This window comes from Lipophrys pholis, assembly GCF_963383615.2.
Source record: "Lipophrys pholis genome assembly, chromosome: 8".
Lineage (NCBI taxonomy): Eukaryota > Metazoa > Chordata > Actinopteri > Blenniiformes > Blenniidae > Lipophrys > Lipophrys pholis.
The window spans coordinates 24269621-24288996 of NC_137630.1; the positions used below are offsets into that span (position 1 = coordinate 24269621).

General features: G+C 46.2%; 1 protein-coding gene across 3 annotated transcripts; it reads right to left on the reverse strand.

The window, feature by feature from the left end:
* Nucleotides 1–1705: 1705 nt before the first annotated feature.
* Nucleotides 1706–19028, reverse strand: baz2a (bromodomain adjacent to zinc finger domain, 2A). 3 transcript variants are annotated; one of them, XM_080469844.1, is made up of 30 exons: nt 19007–19028; nt 17545–17668; nt 15905–16786; nt 12976–15153; nt 12483–12749; nt 12044–12397; nt 11902–11962; nt 11396–11504; nt 11157–11258; nt 10816–11038; nt 10629–10690; nt 10480–10545; nt 9970–10362; nt 9628–9882; nt 9316–9530; nt 9150–9224; nt 8874–9048; nt 8335–8397; nt 8112–8256; nt 7413–8020; nt 6934–7309; nt 6421–6576; nt 6151–6311; nt 5823–5888; nt 5434–5717; nt 5213–5348; nt 4933–5079; nt 4569–4813; nt 4325–4468; nt 1706–3432 (listed from the first exon to the last, which is right to left on the reverse strand). In XM_080469844.1, exons 2-30 carry the CDS (start codon nt 17666–17668, stop codon nt 3273–3275), a joined length of 8232 nt encoding a protein of 2743 aa, XP_080325970.1. In that variant the 5' UTR covers nt 19007–19028; the 3' UTR covers nt 1706–3272. The 3 variants fall into 3 exon arrangements, with proteins under 3 accessions (XP_080325970.1, XP_080325969.1, XP_080325968.1); XM_080469843.1 differs by lacking the exon at nt 19007–19028 and adding an exon at nt 18792–18821 and having other exon boundaries at nt 12483–12746; XM_080469842.1 differs by lacking the exon at nt 19007–19028 and adding an exon at nt 18792–18821.
* Nucleotides 19029–19376: the final 348 nt, after the last annotated feature.

Below are 19376 nucleotides of genomic sequence, written 5' to 3' on the forward strand. Positions count from 1 at the left end.
GACTGTTTGCAGACATGAATAAAAAAATGTATTTGAAAAAGTGACGCTCATTTGTTGATCATTTAAAGGCAGATGACATGATGCTTTGTGAAAATGACTGGCGCCTCTCACTCCCGCAGCCCGAGTCCAGAACGAACTGGTTGACGAGGGCGGGCGGCGGGGGTGGAGGGGGTCACCGCTGTGGCCCCATTATCCCCTGGATTACCCCCTCCTCTACCAGGCAATAGTGCAACTGTTATCCCCTCTTTTGTGGGGTTAAGCCCAAAATGTGTGGAGCAGGGCGGGTGGAGGGCACACTGGAACCCGCTGGCGTGGGGAGTTTTCAGCCCCCCCGACCACCATCCCCACCACCACCACCACCCACCACCCCACCCAGAGTGCTGACACTGACACAATTTCCCCAACACACACACACATACACACACACTTGCAAAGTGCAAGCTCAGGGATCTGGGAAAGGGGTAGAGGCCAAAGAGAACCTTAGACTGACGGAGACACACATATATTATCATTTAAATCCCGATGTTTCTGGTTCTTGTTTGTCGGTGCTTCACTGACTTTGTGTCTGTGTGTGTAGTGGCGAGTGTGTGACGAGCTCGAGTCTCAGCAGGTGGGGTTGAAGGCAGAACACTCCCAGCAGCATGTGCTTCAGACAGCACTCTCCAGGGAACTGCAGCGCCCCGCCCCGCCCTGCCCCGCCCCACACACTTGGTTACGGGATCTTCATCCGTCCAATTCACTTCCTAAATGTGGCGTATTGCTGTGTGAGGAGGAACGGTGGAGGTATTAAGGGGAGGCACGCTGGGGGCTGTTTCAGGCCTGCCCCTATTTAAGGGAACTCTGCAACTAGACGTTCACACCCGTAGTGCAAAGTGTGACAAAATCAGAGTGGTTAATATAGGATCTGAATGGAATTGAGGGTTTTATGTAAAGTTAGAGGTTTATCGCAATATCAACGTGCAATACACATATCGCAAAAAACTGTTATAAATTGTGTTTCCGTACACTATGCATTAGAGCTCTGTAAATTCAAAATGAGATTTTAAAAATGTAATTATTCATTATGAAAAAATAGCTATTAACTAGTTAATAGAAAATCTCAACATGCAAGGACATTATCATAATCTATTTAAAGTATTTATCATCAAGTATTTATAAATCACAACAGGACATCACGTGCTCCTTTTATGTCAATCAGAAAGTGATTTAATTTCAGAATAAAAGCTTTGATAAAAGTTGAATTCTGATCGGTGTCATTACCAGTGATTGATCTGGTGTATCAAACACTCCAGTTCCACTAACAATAGTTACATCTTGTTTCATTATCCAACAGCCCAAAAAAGCAAAGCAGAGCACTGCACCAAGTACATTTTACGATGTATAAATGGTTACTTATTCATCATAAGTACATAACTTCTATTTCTGAAGAAATGAATATATTTTACACTGGAGTTCTTTTGCCACTCGGATCTTTCCTGAATGAAGGAAAACCGATCATCTGAGGGATACATTTGTGAATAAAGCAAGGAAAACAGAAGAGAAGCCAAATCCTTTCTACTAGTTGTGGTTTTTATTCAACTCACAGTACATTCTACAGATGCACACGTGTTACATCACCTTAATACAACAGAGTCTTGTAATACCTCCTCTTAAAAATGATGAATTGGTCCTAAAAATATAAAGGAACAAATTTAAAGTCACCAAAACTGTACATTATTAAAAATTCACTTAACACCACATTTGGTTTTCGTGTCTTTTCTTCTCTTTTTTTGTTTTTTTTTTACTTTTTGTTTTTTTTTGGAAAAAAACGCTGCGTCCCTTTAAGTGTAACAAGGAACATGAAAGTTTGTTTTCTATCAGCGGATTGGAGTTCAGTGTAAGAAAAACAGTTTAAATAAAACCCAGACTGTGGAGTCGTCCTGTCGCCTTCATAGCACACTAACCATGCCGTGCGTTGGCCCTCGTAAAGCACACTACCAATATAAGGAATGTAAGAAAGTAAACCAGGCAGGCAGGAATGTGCCAGGTACTTCAATGTCAGAGCAACGCTGCAACTCTTTGAAATTAAGGATTTTTTTTATTTATTTATTTATTTTTTTGAGTTCATCCAAGCAAGTTTTAAGTTTTTAAACATCGGCTGAACTGCAAACAGAACTGTTGAACTCAAAAGCTGCAGATTTATCCGTGACCAACGTGAAGCAAAATTCAACCAGAGTGTCTGTTTGAACCCGTCTGTGTGTGTGTCCTCTGAGACAGACACAGAGCCGGCGGAACTATCTGAATATTTGCCCTCAAACAGAGAGTCTGAGGAGCGACTGACCGGCACTAAAAATCCTCCAGTTTCAGAAACCAGTGTCTTTCACACAGCAGCACAAGGTAAGTATGTGTGTGAAGTTGTGTGTGCATATCTGTGTGTCTGTTGGTAAAATGTGTGTGAGTGTAACGTGCAAGACTTTTAAGTGGAGGTTATACGTCTACTCGTGACAGTCCAAGAACAGATTCCTTTTAGTTTAACTGGCCGTTTCATAAATGGTCTAGACATCTCTATAAGGTAGTCTGTACACATTCACTACAAGCTATTGCTATTAAATAATCCCAGCTATTGTAATCTTTATATATATTTATATATAGAATATATAATAAAAATATATTGAGCAAAAAAATTACTTCTAGGCATAAGACCACGTTACATTACATTTCCAATGAACAGGTAAGAAATGGCCCAAGCTCTGTGAAGAGTTTTGATCCATTCAGTCGTGCAGCGATGCCGAGCAGGTCCAGTACGCAGCGGCTCGGCTGCGTTAGTGCGATCGGCTCCTCACCTTCGGCGTGAGGGCCAGACTGCCGAGGGGCCCGAGACCGCGTCGTCGGGCCACGGCGGGAGGGACTCGACCCAAGGCCTCGCTACGACATGGAGCTTGTGGAAGGACGTGACAGGAGAACGCTGACAAGAGATGAGGAGCCGAGGTGAAGATGAGGAGGGACACGAAAGGTGCAGAGGAGACCCGGTGGTCTCGCTCGTTGTGGTGGGGAACGAGTACAAGTTCAAGCCATTTCAGCTGTAGTGGCCCGTAGAAAAAAAGATCAGGCCTGTAGAGGGAACAATAACAGACAGATAGCCAAAATCTATACATATATTTCTATACATGAGAGAATACACGTGGCTGGAAGGAGCTCCAGACAGTCTTAGCATGTAATAGAGAGAGTGCGACTGGGACGGTGACGGCATCAACAGTCTACAGCCCCACCATGAGGGCCATCGTCGTAGGCTCCTATTTGTCTTTGTTTGAGTAGAACTCCGCCCAGCGGCTCTCAAAGAAACGCCTCATGGAGTGTCCTGCCAGCCCGACCTCCGACGTGTCCTCATTAAAGAGCTCGCAGTTGTTAAATACCAGCTGAGCGTCCGCAGCAAACTCCTCACAGCTGCAGTAGCTGGCAGAAGGAAGCAGAACAATAAGGTTTAAACACACTGGAAAGGGACAAAGACACAAAACAATCAAGAGGCCAATCAATCTCATTTTAAAGCCAATGGATATAATCAACAAATAAAAAAAAATCATTACAAAGTGGGACCTTCAATAAAACATTTATCACTTTTTGGTATAAATGACATTAACTAAGCTCGTGTTCGCCTTTGTGGGGTGAAACTGTTAAGGTAAATAGTCATTCACTTAGTTGATGTCTGAGTGTTTGTTACAAGACGATTGTCTACTTTTATTTCTATTATTAATTAAAATTCCATGTAGTAGAATTTTTTTTTCCAGTTTTTATGTTTGATTTTTGATCATTTCTTTAAAAAAAAAAACCTTTCTTCAAAAGCATTTCGGCTTCTGTAAGATTATCATCATTCTATATAACCCACTGATAATTGTATTTATGATCTTTTTTGTGTCATAAATACATTTTCTTGGAGGAAATGTTTTATTAAAGTCTTCTTGACCCCCGACAAAACAATAAAAGAGACTGCTGCTGGTGTCCAGAGATCACATCTGTTTGTATGACAAATCTGTTTGTATGACAAATCTGTTTGTATGACAAATCTGTTTATATTAAAATGTGCCAAGAATACTTTCTATGTGTGAAGTTTGACCCCACTTAGTTTCATGTAGGAGTGTCTTTTGTATTTTTCTCCAGCCTGCAGACCTTTGCTTTTTACTGTGTTCTTAGTTATAGGTCAAACAAAATAAACAAAAGTTAATAAAAAAAGCACCATGGATAACAATATCCACAGTACTCAAAGGTTTTGACTTGTAAACACTGCGCTGCCTGCGAGGGAGTTTCTGTATGATGTGTTAATGAGATGTGTAGTGTGTTGAGCTCCTACCCGCCCTGTAGCAGTCGCTCTCTCATAGTGAGGAAGTCCATGGGGTTCTTGATGATGCGGCGGTAGCCCGGCACCAGTCGGGGGTTAACGGGTTCAAGGAAGGGCCAGGCATCTGCATGAGCCTCCATCTCCATTAGTATGATCCTGGAAAGAAATTACATTTCAGTAATTATTAATGACCATCACGAAAACATCGTCAAAATATGTCAACCTCAGGACTAGAATGTAAAATTAATGAACTCACTCGCAGAAGGTGAGGTCAGGTTGGTTGCGTGTCATCATGCGCCGCCGTTTGGCGCTGCTTCCTTCCCCAGAGTGACGGGAAGACGAGGCAGGCGCGGGGGCCGGGGCGGGGGCCTCTTTGTGCCGCGTCGTCATGCCGCCACTGCGTCGGGTTATGGTCGTCTCCTCATCCGAGCTGTCGTCCTCGTACCGTCTCTTTTTCACCCTTGTGCGTTTTTTGCACGAGCGCGGTGACTCACCCTCGTCCTAATTCAAAGAACCAGACCGAGTCAGTGAGCAAAGTTGTAGCGAGAAGCACATTTGTTGAAAAGGAGAAAAACAACAACATTTTAACAGTAAAGTCAGGAATCAGAGTGGCCTCTGACCTTTGCAATGCAGGTGGGACAGAACCAGTCTCCCTCGGGCACCTGGGTGATTTTGGGCTTCAGACAGTACATGTGGCAGCCTCGATCACAGCCGTCACACAGCAACAGGCAGTCGTCGTTGTCTCCCTTCCTGCAAATCTGGCAGGTCTAGGAAGGACAGATGACAGAGGGTTAGGCTAACAGCATCTTAGAGTGCGACTGATATTCTGATTTACTTTGTTCTCTCAGGACAAAATGACCAGTGAAAAAATAAAATAGCTGTGAAATGAAGATTTCTCACCACTTTGGTCACAGATCTCTCCCAAGCGATGGCCTTTTCCAGCTGAAGCAAACACAAACAGAGCTGAGGAGCGCTGCGGCAGCGATCGAGAGCCTGTCTCCATGTTCGTAGTCGAGATGTGATTTCACTCTCCAGGCTGGAACAAAATCAAATGCAAAATCAACTCTGCACTAAAATGAACCCGTCACCGCCGTGCGCCAGACCCAAGCCGTTCTTCTCACCTGATGACATCCATGGGATGCTCCTCCCCGGGTGTCGGAGTGAGGGGAGCGAGGCGCATCACTTCAGCTGGGTTCCACAGCGGCTCCTTCAGGTAGCGTCTCTCGATGTTTCGCTCCAGGTTGGCGAGCCGCAGCATGGCCAGGTCCACCGGGTGCGTGGCGATACGAGGCAGGCCGGACCACTCCTTCTTTGTTCGCACAATCCAGTCGTCCCGTGGGTCCGTGTCGTGTTCGTAGTACTGGAGGTCGTCCCGTGTGGAGTCCGGATCTGGAATTGTGTAGGGCTTAAAGGAGACGAGCGGGAAAGCAAAAACATGAAGAATAAGAATGTCAGTGAGTCGGTGAATGTGAGGTTTGAAGTCATGTGAAAAAATGTTTCAGTAAATTACCTCAAACTCGGCCATTGGTGTCTCTGGGTTTGTTTCAGACTCAGTCACTGCACTCTGAGGAAGCGACTTGAAAGAAACAAAAAGCGAATGAATTTTTTTTTTCTTTTTTACTATTTTGAAACACAACAAGTGAACTGGTTTGCTTACTAAAAAATGTCTGGTCATTGCTCCAAAACATTTTACTATTTTACAACGGTATCATAAAAAAACATTTCACAAAAATCTAAGGCATGAGATTCAACTCTCGATGAAACTGCACTCTGCAGATTTGTAACAAGGACAATTTCAGAGAGTTAATTAGTTCACCATCAGTCATGTGGTCTCTCACCTTCAGATGGAGGTCAGCAGCAACGACTCGCTGCTCCAGGTCCTCCACCCACTGCAAGGCGCTGATGTCTGTGTCCATTGATTTCTCCTGCACCTGCCAAGGCTGCTGCAGAGCCTCCAGCAACACATCCTTGGACTCCACTTTCAACTGAAACAGTGGATCTGTTCGGAGAGGAGAGAGAAATAAGTGAATCATCTGTGCAGCAAAAAGCAAAACAGTTAAAGCAAAATATTGGAGATGTAGTTACTGAATGTGATTGATAAGACTCACCGTTGATGGGCTTGGTGCACATCTCAGCTAAGCTTTCCATGTGTTTGGCCAGATGCTTATGGAGCACCCGCTCCCTGATGCCTCTTGGATGGAGAGCCTGAAAGGTGATATGCAGTTCCTCTGGGTCCTTGATCCACCACCAGCCCCGCACCATTGCTAGAGAGCAAACACATTAAGGCCAATATTTAGAAACATTACACAATATATATATATATAAAAAAAAAAAAAAAGCATCAACAAGGAAAATAGGATGCATTAAATGGTATTTTTTCATGCGGCATCATTGAGGTTTTCACAAGCTGAGGACTAGTGCTCTCTGTGTTCCACATGTAGTGACTCCAGCAAGTCCTAAAGTGCTCTTATGAAACTCTCAGGAAGACTAACAAGAGGGCACAAATTAAAAGCCCTCATTTACTTGAGGCATAAGCCTTGAAGTGCTGACCAGTTTCTTCATTATTGCTCAGGAACTGTTGAGTGCCGTCAGCAGGCAGTAAATGCGTCTCTCAGACTTACATGCCGGGATGGGCTTGACCACCAGCTGCGTGAAGAACTGCTGTTCAAGTTCCTGGAAAACAGAGTTGGGAGGACGGCCGCGGCGCTTAGCTGCAGCGCCTCGCGGCCCTCTGCGCGCAGGACTGCTGCCTCGGCTGCCTCTCCTCCGCCTCCGGGCCGGCCTGGCGGGGGTGCTGGGAGCAGGAACCGGAACAGGAAGAGGAGCAGCAGCCAAAGTCGGAAGGAGACCAGGAGGAATGTTAGCTGGGAGAAGCTGAGGGATTGTTGGCGGAGGACAATCGGGAACAGCAGGTGCAGGATCTGTTGGGGAGGCGTCTGCTGGCGTCAGTGCAGTGACAGCCTCAGTGGGAGCTTGAACAGGCAGGAGTGGATCCGGCTGTGGAATTAAAAGTAATAACACGTTTTCAATCACCACTGATATAAATAGCTGTACTACAGCATGACTATAAGTATTTTTTCTTATCATTCTCAAGACAAACCTGTACAAGTGGAGCAGTGAGTGTGGGCAAAGTACTCGGGATCTGAGGGAGAAGTTTTGGAGGTGAACTGGGTGATTTGGGTATCTGCGGCTCGGTTAGAGAGTTGTCGTCACATGGCTGTTTGGGGAGCAAATTGAACCACTGTCCTTGTTTCTCTGCCATTTCCTTCACACTCTCCTCTGGTCGATTGCCTTCTGGAGCCTCCCCGGCTGAACAGGTGCCATTAGTCGCCGCTTCCTGTGACTGGCTGAGCCAGCTCTGGAAGGCCGCCTGCGTGAGATCGATGTTTGGCGATCCCGGCCCGTCGTCACCAGAAGACCTGACGCTACTACGACGGCGGCGGCGGATCTTCGCCGTGCGGAGGTGAAGCTCCACTTCGGGCTTGATTTTTCGCGGGCGTCCGCGTCCCCTCGGCCTGCTCATGAGGGACGCGGTGCCGGGGAGGGAGTCGTCCTCTGGAGAGGGGGCCTGAGCCTGACCCGGGGTGGCAGAAGAAGGAGAGGAAGGCAGAGTGGGAGGAGGAGTGGTCGGCATCGGGGTCTCCTCAACTTTAGGCTCCCTTTTCAAGAACGTGACGGGCACCTCCGCTATAAGCACATCTCCTGAAGCTAAAACATAAAAAGCATGAGTAAACTTAATAAGGATACAACAACAAAAGCTTCCTCAAGACTTTAAAACCCACTTCACTCCCAGACTCACTCAGCAGTTCTTCAGGCCCTTCGACAAGAACTCCTCCGAGGTGAGGTAGCGCCACGTATCTGCGCCGGTAACGGTCCTGGCCCAGCAGTATGGCCCGCATGGAATGAGACGACTGTAGCAGCTTTTTACGGAAAAACGCTTGGCGCTGTGGAAGCACGACAATCTTCAATACGAGGTAACATAAAACATCCAGAGCACAGTGTGTCTGTGGTGTTAACCATACCTTTGTTAGCTTATCTATCTGCCTTTCAAGTTCTGGAATGCTGGCAATGGCGGGACTTTCAGTCTGGAGCAAGAGAAAAGAAACTGATTTAAATATCATTTAAAAAAGCAGATTTCTTTTTTAGGCTTGGAATGGAAGGGAAAACTCCCAGAAAGATTTAAACGATCAAAGAACTTATGCATCAATCCACATTAGAGAAAAACTCAATACACTTCAAGAGGGTGTGCCCGGAAATCTCATGTTACATGGCAACCTTTTCTAACTTGTATAGAAAAAATGGTTGCTGTTGAAATGGTAGTTCTTTTATTACAGCAATTTGTTGTTGTTTCTTTTTAGTTAGCCTATTCCACATTCTTCTTTATTTTCTTTTTCTCTTATGCGAAACGAACATTGTCAAATCAGGTAATTGTAAAATGTTTGACCAATAAATAGTACAGTAACACGAGGGGCTACATTGTATTTATCTAATATGTTTGGAAGCATTACATTTTCTATGTTTTTCAGAAACAAATGAAAAAAGAAACTGAGCAGATGCATACATCACTGAGTTTTGGCTCCTCTTTGCGTGAACGTCGGCTTGCTCTTTCCAGGATTAAACCATTCTCCTCCAAGTTGAGGTTCTCCTCCTCGGCCACTCTCGCACTGCGTCTCCTCTCTTCGAAACACAACTCCTCCTCTGAGCGGCCTGTGCGACGTGCTAGCGCCACCTTCAGTCTGCCAGAGAGAATAATGCCCATGTTCAACAGGTGGCGTGACTTTAACAACAGATTGAAATATTTGTTATTCAAATTACACAAAGAAGCATGTGCTCTTACTTGCGTAGTTTCCCCTCAATGATCCACTTGTTCTTCCTGTAGGTTGTCATGTTCTCCAAAGTGTTATCTATGTCACTGAAATCAGATTTTTAGAAGAACAAATGTGACAAAACGTCCTTTAGGAATCAAGACTGGATTGAGAATGAATAAAGTTCTTGGTTCTCACCCGATCACAGCGTTGCTGCTGTTAAGCTCGTCCACCAGGAAACCGAGAATAGCTGCCTTAGTGTCTGGCGGCAGGGCATGAAATGTTTTGGTCCGCAGTGTGTTGCACACCTCTGTCTCATAACCATAAGATTCCAAAAAGATTCGTAGTACTTCTGAAACCGTGCTGCGGGTCAGCTTCAACTCAACCAGCTTATCCCCAAGAATCTTCACCGACTGCAGGGGATGATGGGAAAATGAGATACCAAAAGTAAGGAACAAAACATTGATTAAATGTACACGTCTTTGATAGTTTCATGTTTATCAGACATACCTGATAATAAGAAGGCAGCCCGGGATCGTGCAGCGCTGCCTCTACCAGCTTTATGAGGAGGTCCTGGACCTCTCCCTGACAGTCGCCCAGACCGAGCAGGCCTTCCTGCAGCGTTGCCAGGCTGGGGATATCCTTGGGTATATTGAGGCCGATCAGCTTCCCATAACCATGGAGGAATTCAACAACAGATAGGCAGTGTGCAAAAGCTGTGCCTGAGAGAACCACACCGGGGATCCGGCTCAGCTCTGGAAGATGCTGTTGGAGGCAAAGTTCAAAGATCAGGTTGTAATTAAAGAAAGCGTTCTTAATAATGAGCAGCAGATGAGGATGTCACCAACAAACCTTGTGGTCGGTGAGACACATGTCCTCTGCGGGCTTCTTCAGCTCTTCTGCAATCAGCTGCTGCCTCTTTCGCTCCTCCAGACGTCTCTGGGCCTGCGCTCTCCGCTCGGCTGCCCTCTTAGCTGCCAACGCGGCCCGGGCGGCTGCTTCCGCCTCCGCCTGGGCTTTAGCCAGGGCCTTGGCTTTACTGCGAGCGCCCAGCACCCTCTTACCCTGTGCTATCCTCTCTACGTCGGTCTGCTGGACCTGTGGAGCAGCCGCAACCTTGACTGCCCTCCTGCGGCCGGGCTTTTTGGGCTCAGCGGCTGATTCTGATGCTTGCTGAGGTCCCTGCATGGCTGTTGGGTCTGTTGATTCAGCCTTTCCATCCAGGTTCTTCCCCTCTTGCTCCAGCTGAGAAACAAACACAAAATAGGGGAAGACGTGTAGAAGTGATAAACGCTTGGTGTCAAAAGCTTTGGTGGTGAATTATTTTAAGGTTCATTGAAGTTGATTTAAGGTTTCTGGTACCTTGGCTTTCTTTTTCTCCTCTTTCATTTTCTTAATCTTTGTAGCCTCTTTTCTCTTCATTCTTGCCTACAACAGCAGAAACAAAGGAAATGAGGGTGAGATAGAGAAAGTGCAGCAGGTAAACATCTCAAGAAGATTGGATTTCATACCTTTCGCTTCATTTTCTTCTTGATTTTTGCTAGTTTCTCCTTTTCCTCCTCCGTGAGAGCTTCTGAAAAACGAGTAATAAAACAGTCACCGAAAATACAATATTTGAAGTTACACATATGACGCCACATTGTTTATTCACTCTTAATCATAATACAATCCTGTTGCACATGTTGACGATTCACCCACCCTTAGCTTCAAGTCGCTTCAGCAGCTTGGCGTCAACTTTGCTGAGTAGGTCAGTCATCTGGGGTTTGGGAGGTCTACCCGGGCGACGGGCTGGTGCCCCTTTCAGGGCACGAACCCTGCGAGGTTTCTCTTTATCGGGGTTTGGAGGTCGGCCACGCCGTCCAGTAATCGCCATGATCATAGAGGGAACCTCCTCATTTGCTAGGAGGACCCACTTCACGCCCTGCGATCAATAACAGAAAACAATTTCCAGAGATGTTTTTTCGTTGTTGTATTTTTCACAGAAATTTAATGACTTAAATTGTCAAGTGGACAAGTTTATTTTCCTCTTGTACACTGACCTCTGATGTTTCTCTCTCTTCAAAGAAGTCTCCAACAGGCATGCGTGGGCTGAAACTGAAGTGTTCTCTACTGACGATGCTGTCTGCGTGTCTCTTCAAGTACTGAGTGAAGTAGTTTAAAGAAGATGGCAGGTTGAATGAGAAAGGAAAGAGCATTTAGTTTAGCGACACAATAAATCAAAAATAATGACCAAAATGTATTATTTTAATAGTTTAAAATATCATCGTTTAAATTTTACCTTAATTATTTCAGGAAACTGCTTCATCCTTCTTCCACAGGGAGTGTAGTACCAAGTTTCACCCTTCATGCGGTTCTCCAATTTCTTCACACGAATCTCCCTCTTCCAACTGAAGAAAAAACAGCTGGAATTATACTCCTGTAAAAGCTTTGTCACACACCTAGAGTATTAATGGCGACTTCAATTCAAAGCCAGAAAATGACTCAATTAAAATCTGAGAAAGTCAAAGTAATGTTCTTGGAATGTCGGCGGCTATAAGTCTGATTTAGCCTTTTTTTTGGTTTCCATGAAGCTCCACAGTTGCTATTCATTTGAAAACTTATCAAAAAGGGTTCATTTCATTGTATCTAGTGTGAACAGAACGATTCAGTAGGAACTTCTATGCTCATTTGTTGCGGAGTCCATCATAACCTGCTGACATTTGAATATAATTTATTCACCAAGGGAAAAAAAAAATACATAAACATTGCTTCACAATCCTTGCAACAAACTGAGTGAATAATTACCCGTGCAGCAGAGGGAACTGGACCTGCTCTTCTGTGGCAACCCTTCGTCTGTTAGATTCACCTGTGGACGTGGATATTTCTTCAGCGAGCCTCATACTTTTAAAGACTTTTAAAATGCGAAAGTATTAACCTTCACCAGTACCTGCAGTGGAGCTGTCGTCATCGTTTTCGTCCTCAGCATCTTGTTTTTGGATTTTGACACTTCCTTCCCGATCTTGTTTCTTGACTCTTTTGGCCTTTTTGGTTTTCTCAATTGCCGTGCTGATATTTGACACGTTAGCCAGGACGGCCTCGATTGCAGCCGTTACCGAATCAACTTCTTCTCTGGGAAGCCCGGCAACCCCAACAACATGTGATTGTTCTTTGACATCCCCCTTGACAGGCTTCTTTCTCTTTCTGCCTCTGGCTACCTGCTCTTTAGCAGCTCCCTCTTCATCAGGCTTCTTCTCCACTTTCGGGGTTCGAACGCGAGGCTTCCGCTGAGTCCCCTCTGGGGCTAAAGATAAGTGAGAAAAATATTTTTTTTAAAGAAATCCAACACCCTCTTTCAGTTGCATTTAGTCAATCAGAGTGTTTAATACCTGTGGTTTTAATCCACTTTGCCTTTGGAGTTCGAGGTTTGCGTGGTTTCCCTGGGGTTTTCAGACTTCCTTCGGCAACCGGCACAACCCCGTCGCTGACTGGTTGGAGTGGGTGCACAGCGGGGCTCGCCGCTGGGGTACTGAAGGCGATAAACTTCTCATCTCTCATCTTGAAACTCGAGGCCGTCATTGATTCATTAGCAGTAGTCTGAATATCGACGCGTCCAGCTGAGTCTGGCGTGTCGAGTCCACTGGGCCTCCAGTCTGCTTCAGGTCAATGAGAGAGATGAGGGGGAAAAAGGTTTCAGTAGCATTCATAAATGTGAAATCTAATCAAATAAAAACCTTCTCTGGTGTGATAATGTCCAAAGAATACCATAGAATTATTCTCTGTAAATTGCTTAATAAACCATAATTGTGTAATACATTCTAGTATTAAAAATAAAATTAACACAATACTCATTTCATTGATTAAAAACCTTCATAAACGTACCTGGACGATCAGACGGAGACGAAACAATTGAGCTCAATTTCGACTCATTATTCAAATCAACAGGAGGGTCATCAATTTGAGAAGTGTTGTTAAGGGAAGACTCCAACTCTGATTCTCCTGCAATTTGGCAGCTGTCCCTGGTTTCTTCTGCCTCCGTGGTTTCTTCTTCCCTGGTGGAGTCCAGTGTGTCATTTCTGGAGTCGTCCCCAGAAGAGCTGCCTTCTCTGGTGGTGTCACATGTGGCGGATGGTTCCTCTTCGGTGTGGGAAGTGGTGTCAAACTGAGACGTGTTCTTGCTCAGGTAAAAGCTGCTGTCAAAGCCAGTGGAATCGTCAGCGAGCGAGCTTTCACCGGGTAATGGAGTGGTCTTTTCCAAGACGGCGCTGACGCTGGTTCTTGAAGGGGTGTCACATGTTGAACTGTCGTCATATTGAGAGGAAATCTGTGAAGAGTCACAAAAGCTTTGTTCATCTGTCAGATGTTCTACCCGTGTGCTGCTACGCGGTGAAGACTTTCTGGATGGAGTTTGCTCCTCCGTCAAGTCCTCAGCTTCAGAGGTGGGACTGCTTTCCGTGTGCCGCCTGACAGAGTCCATCAGTTTATTCTCTGGCTTTTGATCAGAAGAAGCTGCGGTCTGTAGGGGATTTTCAGGAAGATCTTTGAGGGCTTTTTGTGAGAGCGGCTCAGATTGAGGAGCATCAGTAACTTCTACAGGTGGTGTCCTTCTGGGATCTGAATCAAGCAGAGGGAGACCTTCCTCTGGTTCTTCAATCCTTTTAACAACCGCTGATTTCCGATCTTCACTAGGGTCATGGTGCTCTGACTTGGGAGACGGCTTCAGCACGAGAGGAGGAGGAGTGGTGTTGGGAAGATGCCGCCCAGTGTCAGAATTTTGGACCAACACAGAAGATGTACCCACTATGGGAGGCACAGACACCAAGGCAGGAGGGGCGGACACGGGTGCAGTCCTGGAGGCTTGAGTGGTTAGAAGAGGTAGGGCAGGTAGAGGTCGGACTGTAGGACTTTCACGGTTTACTGGGGAAGGGAAGTTTACTTTCTCTGGTGCTGAAGATGCTGCAGAAGCAGTGGAAGGACCAGAATCACCAGATTGAGGAGTCTGACACTGAGATGCGGGCGCTGGCTCACCGAGTTGACTCCCAGCTGACGGACTTTTGGACACTGATGCAAATGTGGATAAACAGGAGCCTGGCGGTGTTGAGTCTGAGGGTTCGGAGATTGACTTCTGAGATGGAACCGAAGAATTTAGACCCACAGAAGTAACAGGCAACAATCTGGGTGGTCCAAACTTTTCATGCCGAGTTCCACATTTATCAGGAAAGCTGGGTGTCAACATTGGTGGCATGGACCGATGAGGCACCTGCATCTCAAGAGAGGAGATGTTTGCAGAGTAAGAAGACGTGGACACTGTAGCAGGAGGTGAGCTAGTTGTAAGTAATCCAGATGCTCTGGGAGGCAAAGCAGACTCTGATTGAGGAACCAAAGAGTCGGCTGAAGAGGAAACTGGAGGCCCTGAAGAAACCGTTGCAGGTTGAGATGCGGTATCAGATGCAGCAAGCGGTTTAGACAACTTTGAAGGTGATAGAGACAGTGGGGAGGAGGAGGAGGAGGAGGAGGAAGAAGAGGAGCAGGAGGAGGAGGGTCCAGCTGACAGATGCTTGGATCCGGCTGAAGATTTCTCAGTTGCACAGGAGGTGGGAGGCCTGAGGCCTTGCACCATGAGGGGAGGTGAGGAGAGTCTGGGAGAAGCAGATGGAGAAGAGGCAAAGGACACACTGGGAGTTGTTGAGATTTGTGGCAGAGTCGACTTGACATCAAAGGATGAAACTGCAGGGGGTCCAGACGCAGATGAGGGAGAGCCAGAGAAAGCCGAAGCTGAAGAGACCCGGGGTGGTGTTGAAACCTTGGTTAGAGACGGCGGCGGGGGTGGAGCTGATGAAGAGACGGAGAGCTGAGATGACACAGAATGGGAAAGCGGCTCTCTGACAGGCGATGCCATCTCTGGACGTGGAGCTCCCGCCTGATCAGGATGCGGACGATAATCACCAGGAGAAGGTTTGGGTTGGTAACTGTCAGTTTTGTGTAATCTTTGAGCCAAAGGTGAACGATCACTGCCATTATAGCTTGAGTCTACCTCCTGAACAGCTTCTCTTGTATGCCCTGAAAGAGAAATTCAACAAAATTATCAGTACTGTGATACACTCTGTATAAATGTGTTCAATATTAAGAAAAAAAGATATTGAAAACACTATATCTGCAGAAATAAATTAATTTTTAGGGATAGAAATGTCTTAAATAGCACCGCTCCCGAAACATTTCTGACCGTGTGATAGCACTACACTGTGGTATTACATAGTCAAACAGTGGCACCTGCTGGCTAAATCTTCACACTAGTCCACTGATAAATGACTTTGACACAATATCAAATAATAACGTGAAAGTATGTCTCTTAGGGCCTTTTCAATTTATTTAATGCAGCCACTAATTATTTCTACAATTATTAATAATTGTTCGATAAAAATCACTACTATTAATTTTGTGTATGTCAAATTCTACATACCAATAATAATATTATATTTTGAGCAGAAACCAAAGGTTATCAGTTCTTCAAGTCTGAAGAAAATATAAAATCTGAACAAGAACCAGTAACCATGTTCTGTGGCAAACCTTTATATTTATAATTTTTTTGTGATTTAACAACACCCATCTCCACAAATACAATTGTGACACAGGCAAGCAGTGATGTGCTTTAGTCCTCTGGGAAGTTCTGTCAAGCATCAGAGAGTTAAGATGTTTCATGCACACTGAGCTCGATACCAGAGATGTAACGATGTCAAAATGTACAAATACTCATTTCCATGCTCAACATTAACACCAATTACTGGTTTACACAACAGATGGAATTGGTTACCTTGCATTGGAGAAGAAATCCCAGCACTGCTGGTGTGGGGGCTCCGCTCCCTGTTGTGTCCCTTGGGTGATTCGCTATCCTGCACGCTTGATGGTGATATCATCGGTGCCGAGGACATTCCCACAGGAAGAGGGCTGCCTGTGCTCCCTCTTCCTAGACTGTGGTGCTGCGGGCTGCCGCGTGGGGGAGTGAAATTCTGGGCAGCTGGAGGCATCATCTGAGCCTGGCTTTGGGGCTGAGACTGCTGTGGTGGTGGCGGCTGCTGCTGCTGCTGCTGCTGGGGGGACGGGTGTTGAGGCTGATGCTGGTAGTATGGCATCCCGTTTGGCATCATGCCATAATGCTGCGGCTGCTGGTGCTGCTGGTGGTGATGGTGGGAGTGGAGGTGCTGCTGTGATGCTTGATGAGGTGGAGGCTGCAGGGGCTGCTGCTGGTGATGCTGTGACGGTGTAATCCCAGGATGTGCCTGACTCTGGTAGGTCCCGTACATGCCGTGAGAATTGTAACTTATCTGCGGACCGGGGTTACTCCTGTTCCAGTACTGACTCCCGGTCAGAGGCATGTTCGCTGGGCCTGCCACAGGTGGCTGATGGGAGCTCTCGATGCCCCCGTTCAGCTGATACTGTCCGTGACTCTGGAAGTGGTGCTGTGGCTGAGGCTGCACCATCCCGGGGCCAGGCTGCTTCTGGTGCATCCCATGCCCCGGTGAGGCGCCCATGGCTGGACCATACTGAGGGTGCCCTCCCCACAAGTAGTCGTAGCCCATGCTGCTCTGGTGGTGGTTGCTCATGTGTGGGTAAGAAGTCGAAGGTGGATGGGAACCAGGTATACTGGACCCAAGTACAGTAGTGATGCCATTCACATTCATTTCGCCATTCATATCTGTTAAAGAAAGTAACATTTGTCAGGTTTGAAAGAAAAAGATCACTAAACTGAGTTAGACCAAGATCAGGCTCTCTGAAACAATCCATAAAGCTAATTTGAGTTTGATTTTGTAATAACACAGTCATTCTTTGTCATGCTCCTTTATTACTACTGCCCTTGATTTTTTTTAGCATGTGTTCAACAAGGTGATTTTTCTTGAGCCAAACAAAAACAGAATAAAACAGAAATGGTTGTATTTTTGTTCTATTCACTTGGCATTCAAACTAGCAGGACGGATGAAAATGGATGAAAAACAGGAAGCATTTATTCAGTAAATTGTCCAAAAAGCTTCCATCATTTCTATGACTAATTTGTGCCCCGAACTGATGGCATTTGTTGAATTATTGTGGCTGGATTGCCACCAGCTGAGCACTTCAAATCCAGAGAGAAGTCCCTACACTGTACACACAATAGAGATCTAATGCAAAAAAAATGTTCAAACACCTTCCATGTCCTCTCGTTACTTCATTTAAACATCTTTGGTATGTGCTGCTCTCTTATATCAGCCTACTTACCCCTGAGTTTGTCTGAAAACACTCCAAAACCCACTTGAGCTGCTAAACCATTTACAATTCCACAAATGAACAGAACTGACCGAGATTCGCCCGGTTTGTTTTGATCCAGTAAAACAAGTGTAAACACACCATCTGATGTGTCCGTGCTTGTGCAGACGTTAATGACTAGAAATGGTGGAAAAAGAAGATGAGGATACTCACTCTTCCCCTGCTGAGGAAAACTCATGGAGGACCCGTTAGTATAAAGAGAATCCCCTGAGGAGAGTTTCAGTCCTGAGTTTGCTGAGGAGTGGGTGCCATAGTTGAAATGATTATTTGAGTCCATCTGCAAAAAGAAGGAAAGCACCAAATAAAAATAAATAAAGGGGAGAAACTAACAAACAAACACTGGCAGTATAAACACTCGTTTCAAACCAAAGTACATGGAAGCCGTGCAAGTGCTCAGCGGGGCTTAAATGTGCGCACAAAATGTGCAACACCACATTTTCACTAATTCATTATTTATTTCCCTTTTATCAGGTTTTTGTTTTTTTTTGCAGGCGATCGGCGCTGCGTAATATCATGAAAACCAGTATCCCTCAATGGATCTGGCAGCTGAATCTTGTGACAGCACCATTTCATTCCAACAACAACCGTCAAAATGTCGCAGCCAGCAGCAGATGATGATGATAGGCCTCAGCGAGTGCGATGGACAAGCTGAATATTAACGATAGGGGCTCGTCATACCGCTGATGAGGCGCAGCTAACGTGAGCTCAGCGTCCTCGATGCGCCGCGATTAAAGCTCGGCCCCGGCCACACACACACACACAACCGTACACACACTGTACACACACACGCACACACTCACCGCCGCCGCCAAGACCCGGCGACCTCCGCCGGCTAACAATAAAGGGATTAGCGAGAATAGTTCACACCAGCTCCCGAGGCCTGGCGAGGTGTTTACAGCCTAATAAAGAAGTAGCCCTTGAGGAGAGTTCATTTCCTAATTCAACAAGGCCGTAGCGACGGCGGAGGCGCCGCGTTAGCTCGCGCTAGCGACTCGCACGCGAACAATCCACTTTAAAGCGTTACAGGTCAAGTGACACGGCTACCGTTAGATAAAGCTTCACCTCATCCAGAAGGGGGTCGGGCAGTGCGCTCCGACGTGAAGCACCGTATGGAAAAGTCACCCCACATCCGTCTCCAAGGTTATTTAGCTAAATCATCACAATAGAAGCCGGGCTAACTGGCGCTAGCCGCGCGGCTAGCGCATAGCATCGTATATCCATTAATAAGTACGGTGCTCTGACGTTAGCTCGTAGCCAGGTAGCAGGTACCGCAAGCAGCCACGCTGCCCCGGATCCATGATGCCCACACCAGCCACGCAGGGAGAGGGAGAGGGAGAGGGACAGATCCGCAAAAACGAGACGAAAATATCCTCCAGTGGGCTGATAACGACTCAGATTACCTCACTCATCTGACTCGCTTCGTTAACAGATGGAGGCGTGCTCCCCCCTTTTGTTCGCTGGCTAACGTTAGCTAGCCGCCGAGATGAAGTTACATTGTTTACGCTGCACGCACACCGAGACTATTCCTCTCCTTTTCTCTCCGCCGCGGAGCATCATCATCCTCCCACAGCCGACACCATCAAAAGTTTCTTATTTCAATTAAAGCCGCCCCAACCTTTCAGTTCCTCGGGTGTTTTGTTTTTTTTTTTTTTTTTGACGGGGGGGGGGGAGGCGCAGGAGCCGCCGCGAGCCCTCCGTCTTTTATGGATAACACGAGTGGAGATGGCAGCGGCGATAAATAATAAACAACTATTCCCCTAACCTTTGGGTTTTAAATTAGCAAACATGGCTGGTGTGGTCCAGTGCAGCCATGATCACAGAACGCAGCGAGCGGAGGCAGAGTAAATAACCAACAATGAGCACACACACACGCTCACACATGTATCCGGTCACAACGCAAACTATACAAATACGCTCTTTAATCGGCATTTTCTCACCGGTGTTGAAATCGAAATAGACCTCGAAGATCAGTAAAGTGAAGTTTA